The 6,683-nt window shown below is 39.3% G+C and overlaps 1 protein-coding gene across 1 annotated transcript in view; it reads left to right on the top strand.

The window, feature by feature from the left end:
* The window catches only part of GFRA1 (GDNF family receptor alpha 1), a 145,069-nt gene that overhangs the window by 102,342 nt on the left and 36,044 nt on the right, over positions 1 to 6,683 (top strand). The window contains exon 5 of the mRNA XM_009325919.1: positions 5,337 to 5,446. Within this exon, the coding sequence (XP_009324194.1) occupies positions 5,337 to 5,446 (110 nt within the window). The remainder of the gene's footprint in view (positions 1 to 5,336; positions 5,447 to 6,683) is intronic.

The raw sequence follows: 6,683 nt of genomic DNA on the forward strand, positions 1-6,683 counted from the left end.
CCTCAGGGCCCAGACACTGTCATTGTTAGAGAAGGAGGGTAGCAACCAAAGAAAAACTAACCCTTTTGATGAAAAAAATTGATGGAGTTGCCGTTTAATAAATATATGTAAAAATGACCATTTAAAACAAACTGTCAAAATTTATAGTTACTCACAGGTGCTCAGTGATGTGTGTACATAACTAAGGAGGTATGAGATGTATTAGTATTACACAGCTCTAGTGTCTTTTAATAAAAAAAAAGGGTCAAAGCTATATTACTAGGTGCTGGGAGGGTCATCTCTCTTGTGATGGAGCTGCTCTGAGGCTTTTTTCGGCTCCCTGGTTGATAGAGTTTCTTATGTAGCCTTTGCCTCATTTTCTCACTGCCCACTCACTGTGTGTTTATGAAACAAAGAGAAAATGAAAAGCTCCTCCAACAACGAAGCCATTAGTTTGGCCACATATCAACCCCTTTTGCCACTATTGCATCCCGGCAGAAATAGCACCACCCAAGCTATACGGGAGCTATGTGTAGCTACAGAGGAGGATACTGCATTTGACCCCACAAAAGAAGAACAAGTATTTTGGCTTGGTTTTTTTCTGTAATGGTGTCGTTTATCACTATGACACATATTCATTGACTTAGTCTGAATTTTTTCGGTGTCAGGTTTATACTTCTTTGCTGTTTTGAATATTGATGCAGCACTTCCCTTATGTGACTATACTGTGTCTGCCAAATGGTGTCTAGACACTAGAGCAGCTTTGACTAATCAGTGTAGTCCCCCCAGTCACTCAGCTTTGGCATTTACGTACTCTTTATGTTACTGCTGTCGAGCCATAAATAGGTACCTAAACACAAGCTGCAATGTAAAGAGAGGTGGTAGTGAGCATGTCCAGTCTTCACCCAACATCACTGAGGTGAGCGCAGGGGACAGCAGCCGTCACTCCCTGCATTCACTAACAGGGCAAGCAGTTGTAACCGCTCACTTGGACATCACAGCGTACGTGTGTGCAGTCAGCGGGAGATCCGGATTGAATGTCTTTCTTGGTCTGAAGATCACCAACGCAAAGGCAAGGCTAAGAGAGAAGATTTCTCTCTCTCTCAGCTGAGCCCCTGTGTACCAGCAATTCAAGATGCATACAGCCGGAGAGAAAAAAAGAAGTAAGAGAAATCAACACCTGCCCACCAAGCAGTAGGGGTACTTCCTGGGGAGGGCTCATGCATCTGGTTCGTAGAGCTGCTTTTCAGTAGGCTATGATTTACACCAGATCCAAACTAAAAATACAGTTTTAGAAATTTTCTGCAACTTCATCATTTATATCATGCTTTTAAATATTGCACGAGTACTGAAGCTGAGCTGATCAACTTTAAAGAGGGAGAACTGATAAATATAATTTCAGAACATCAAAGAACTTTTACAAAACCTTGAGAATAAAAAATAGTGAAAACCTAATCAATGTTGCCTACACAACAGGCTGTGCTATATAAAATTAAATTGCCTCAAAAATTATATGCAGATTAAACACAATACTGCTATAAACAAAGCTTATTTGTAAGCAAAATTTGAAAGTTTTGATTTATCCTGCTGAGTATTTGAAAAGCCACTATCATAAGGAAAACAAATTAACTTTGTTTTCGCTGTATTTTTAACTGTTACAAATGATTTTACTGGTGCTAATACAAAGCATTAGAGAATAGCAGGTTTGGGATTTTTTTCTCTTCTTCTCAGAAAGACTTGTTTGAGCAGATTTTCTTTGAATTTGCCAATAGGATTATTCTTATTTTTTCAGTTAGGGGTATACAAAATATTTAAAGTACGCTTTCCAGAAGATCTGCAGTCTACTTTAAGGAGATTTTCCAGGGCTAAGATAGGACGCATTTAATTTGTGTGTTTTTTGCCGTACAAAGAGAGGATTTTTTTTTTTCTTCCAGGGAAGAAGATTTCTCTGTGGTTCTCTTCAGTTCCTTTTTGTTATGCAAGGGAAGGGAAAAAATCATTACTGCTGCTGTGCACAAAGAGGATTTGTGATTCTTCAACAGAAAAAGAAATTAGTAGTTCCTTTTAAATGTGGTCCTGCTACATGTTACGTACAACATAAAACTGCCTGCCTCTCTCCAGCCATCTAGCAAATAGATACATATATGTACATTGCACATGTAAGATCGTGCACACTTTAAGGCACACATGTTGCAAGCTTGTTTCTCCTCTAGATTACCAAGCTGCTCGGTCGTGGGTTAGACACTTACCCACCAGTTACTACCCACAAGTTGCTTCCTACTGAAGGAACACTCAGTTAACACAGTATGAATATTTTTATAGGACTGCTACCATCTGATTGCTCTTTTTCAGCAATACCTAGAACGATTGTCTCTTTTACCCAAACAGTTCTTAATATCATGTGCAATACTTAAGGATAAATGATAATATGTTTCCTAATTAGGCTAATTTGTCTCTCTAGATAAATAGCAGTACCACTGTTTTAGTATTGCTGATGAGCATGCTTTCATCAGTGCCACTATACTGGAAATGTTTGGGCCTAGATCTTCAGTGAGCATTAATCAGCAGATCTTCACTGAAAATGATGGAGTTACTCTGTGGCAGATGGAGGTCTGTCTCTGTTTTTATTTGCTGGCCTTAACTTTATCTCCAGTGGAAATGAATCCACATGAATATCAGGTGTAGTTAACAGCTCAGGAGAGAGTGAGAACTTTGATAGCATGAAGTTTGCATGACTCACTAGGGAGGAGGTGTGTGATGATGTCCAGTAATGCTCGGACCAGAGCTATCTGAACTATATTTGGCTTACGAAAACTTAAATGTGCAACATTGTCAGATCATTACCTTTTATGACCACAAAAATTCTTCAGAAATTAACATAGAAATCAAGCTGTATGCAAAAGAGATCAGCAGAGCAATTTTTAGCCTCCTTTAGGGTTTACAACAAATAAATGCTTTAAGCAGACTGGGTAGTAAATGACTGGTATTATTCCATAGTTATCAGTCCTTAAAAACATTTAGAGAAGAAGAATGTATTAAATGATCTCTGGACCAATGCACCTAATAATCTAAGGGAGAACTGGACGTTTAAGAATGATGAAATGATTGCAAGAAATGTTTTCAGGATTTTCAAGGTGCTGATCGTATAATTGCCGCTCCAGAAAGATTTATTTGTGGTCACATAAATAATGAAATTTAAATCTGAGGAGCTACTTCGTTTTAGAAACACAAAAATACTGCACATAGAGCAGGCTTGCTCCTTCTACCACGGCAAAGGTTTTTCATACTAGGTAGATGTAATAGGCTCTCTTCTGTCCTGAAACAGACTTCATCCAGGTATTAGTAGAATTTGTAAAAACCTTAGAAACTGTCAACTGCCTTTGTTCCCAATTGCTCAGGTGGCTGGATCCAAGCCACTATCTTAATTATCAGCTGAGAGAGGAATCACTGCAGTGACATAGGGTTTCCTTGCCCAGATTTTCTTCATGGTGCTGCTATTTATCCCTTCCCATACCTTGGGATCTATTTCTTCTCAGCCTGTCCCCTGGTAGGTACAGTATATATTCACCAGCCAAGCAGAGATTTTATAGAAATTTAGAAATTTATGTATACATATAGGGTATCTTGAAGGGTCAGTAGAGAGCTTGACTTTTTAAAGCTACTAAGGCAACTGGGTACAGATGTCCATCTCAAGGTCAAATGGTTAATAAGGGAAGGGAGAGAGTGAAAAGCTTACAGTTGACTGGTTTAAAGAAAACCACGGATTTGCTGGTGTCAGTACAGTTAGCGAGGGATGGAACTAAGAAGAGGTCATGAGAATAGCTCAGATAAATTCAGGTACAGTTTGCATACAGTCTATTTATAGGATGCTTTCTCAAACTAAGCCTGTGAACCTTTTGAAGTTTGCCCATCACTGCTGTCAGACCAATTAATGATGTACATCCAATCCCATTCTGAGATAGGTAAAACAATAAAGAAAACAAAGATAATTAGTCTCTGGAGCATGTAAACAAATAAAGTAAATCACTTGCAAATCACTTGTTTCTGCTAACGTTTGTGTTTTTATTGCAAAACTAAAAAAGAGCATTTGTATTGCAAATCTACATAATATTAGAGCAGTGCTGAAAATGCATAGATTATTCTGATTTTGACGGGGCTTTGCAAAGATTACGCACCTGATCCTGAAACATCGCTGTGAGTTGTTACATGCAAAAGAACATTTTCATCCCTTTTTCACAGAAGATCGAAGTAGGGAGGTTAAATAATTCTGTTCATGGAGATAAAGGTCTAAATAACACTTTGTAGATAAACAAAAGTCACTGCTCCAAGTTTACAAGTCTAAGTGAAAGCACTAGTGGAGCTGAAGAGAGCAGACCAAGATGGGCAGGAGAGCAGCTGTAGGGTGTGGGACCTTGACGCACCTCGGTGATGCCTCTTAAATTTTACAGACCTGAATGGGAGCATTATGTGGCCTTTAAAGCGCAAATAACAGAAGAGTTTGTGGCTGCTAGTCCTTTTTTTTTGTTTTCAAACATAGTCGTAATCTGCTAATTGCAATACAGCTTTGGTCCTAGTCTTAAAGCACTTTCTATAAGTAAGCAGTGCTCTCCAGCTCTTGGACATGGGGTAACTGAGGTAAGTGAAGATAATACGGCCATTCAGCAGCAGAATTCGATGCAGAGCACACATTCCCTTCTTCTCAGCCTTGGGTTCAATACTGTAGACTTCAAATAAATGCACAATTTACAAGAACAAATAGATTCTCAGTACCATGGCTCTGGGGGGCTGTGGAGACCATGCCATCTGGATTTGCCTGCTACCCCAGTTCAGCCAGCTGATTCTGCAGGCCAGTCCAGAGCCAGGGGTAAGCCCATCCCCTGGAAACTCAGGGCAGTACCAAAGCAGGTCCTGCCTCAAGTCATGTAGTAAGAGGACTCTGTGAGCACAAACATACAGTTTTGTGTAATCAGTAAAACAGCAGAAACTGTGTTCTGAATCTGTAGAATAACAGGTTCCAGTTAGAGTTCAGATCCAGACAAAACGACTGCTCATAGGATAAAATTGGTCTTTGTCTTTTTTTTGGCATGGAAATGCAGAGCATTTATTTTAGTAAAGGGCAGGCATTTCCCTGTTGTTCTGTCCCTTTTTACTGTTTTCTTACACTTTTTTGTTCTGACTTCAAAAATGGATTCTGGAAAGAGATGCCTCTTAGAAAGAGACTCTCATCAGCTGAAATGCGTCCAGTATATATTTAAGTTAAAGAATATTAAGCCTTGTCCAAAAATAAAAAGAGTGTAAAAGGTAAGAATGCCTTCAGGCTTGATTTTTAAAGATATGCATTTTTCTTCACGTTGCAGATCTCGCCTTGCAGATTTCTTCACAAACTGCCAGCCTGAGTCACGGTCTGTTAGTAGCTGTCTGAAGGAGAACTACGCTGACTGCCTCCTCGCTTACTCGGGGCTTATTGGTAAGAAGGCAGGGAAGGGTGGGGGCTTGCTCAGTCTAAGAAAAACACCCAAACTATATTTTGAAGGCCCACGTGAAATAAAAACTGTGGAATATAATACTGTATAATATGATACCAGGCAAAATTCTCCACCTAAGTGTATTGGCCCTGTTTTACCTTACAGGGATTCCTGGGGTAAATTTGTACATTGCAAGGAAATTAAGGATAGACGATAAGGAGAGAAAGGTGCTTGAATCTGAAATAAATTCAGGCTTACAAAGTAAAGCTTATTAAGGTGGTTGAATTTGGACAGGACCGTGAAGTCAGAGGCTAAAAAGAACAAGTGAAACTGCAGGTTGGTTGATTTTGCAGCTGTCATCACAAGGTTGGGTAAATACCTCTTGGTCTTCAGGGAAAGTTTGCAGGACATTTGAGGAATGAGACAATAGACCAATGCAGCCTTGTTTCACTTCCAGCTGCTATTCTTTCCACGATGTCCTTCTGTCCACTCTAAATGTTTTCTGAGATGCCTGTCAATGGAGGTGATTTATCTTCTGAAATCTTCTTCCCTCCCCAACATAATTCATTTTGTTTGCTGTCACCTTCCTGACTGTCAACAGGCACAAGGATGCCTTTATGCAAGCCAGATACCATATACCACATGCAGTATTTGATTCCTGAAAGAGAGGGATCATCTCAGGAAGGTGAACTTGTTGTAGAAATACCATGGTTCAGCAATAAAGAGTATGTGAATGTCAAAACTCTGAAACAAACAAATTTTAAAGGCCACCAGATAAGATGTTTTTAAGCTTACAGCCTGCACCTGCTGCGATGCAGTTAATATCCCCTTCTGTTGGGCGTGAAGGTCCCAGCTGAGGCCCTGAAGCAGATCCTGCTGTTAAATAAATGTCTCTGGAGATAATATCCAAAATAAAATATTTCTAAAATAGGTTGGTTTTGCTGAAAAATGACTGAAAGCTATATTAACTATCTTATTGTTATCATTCTTATTACTCTAGCAGCTAATAAGTGGGGTAAGTCCATGTGGCAACTGGTAAAATAAGATGTGATGGTTTCAAAGGATATGCTTCTACGACTTAAGAGATGAAGACAGTATGCAAAGGGTATAATGTATGAAGTTATGACAGAATGTCATTTGACTCTAAAACAATGAATTGAATAGCCTTGAAATCTGACCTAGTCAATGAGATTAAGAAGTCTAGCTGCTGGCAAAGAGTAACTGTTACTAATAGATACT

The sequence above is a fragment of the Pygoscelis adeliae genome, unplaced genomic scaffold (genome assembly GCF_000699105.1).
Source record: "Pygoscelis adeliae isolate BGI_AS28 unplaced genomic scaffold, ASM69910v1 Scaffold4, whole genome shotgun sequence".
Lineage (NCBI taxonomy): Eukaryota > Metazoa > Chordata > Aves > Sphenisciformes > Spheniscidae > Pygoscelis > Pygoscelis adeliae.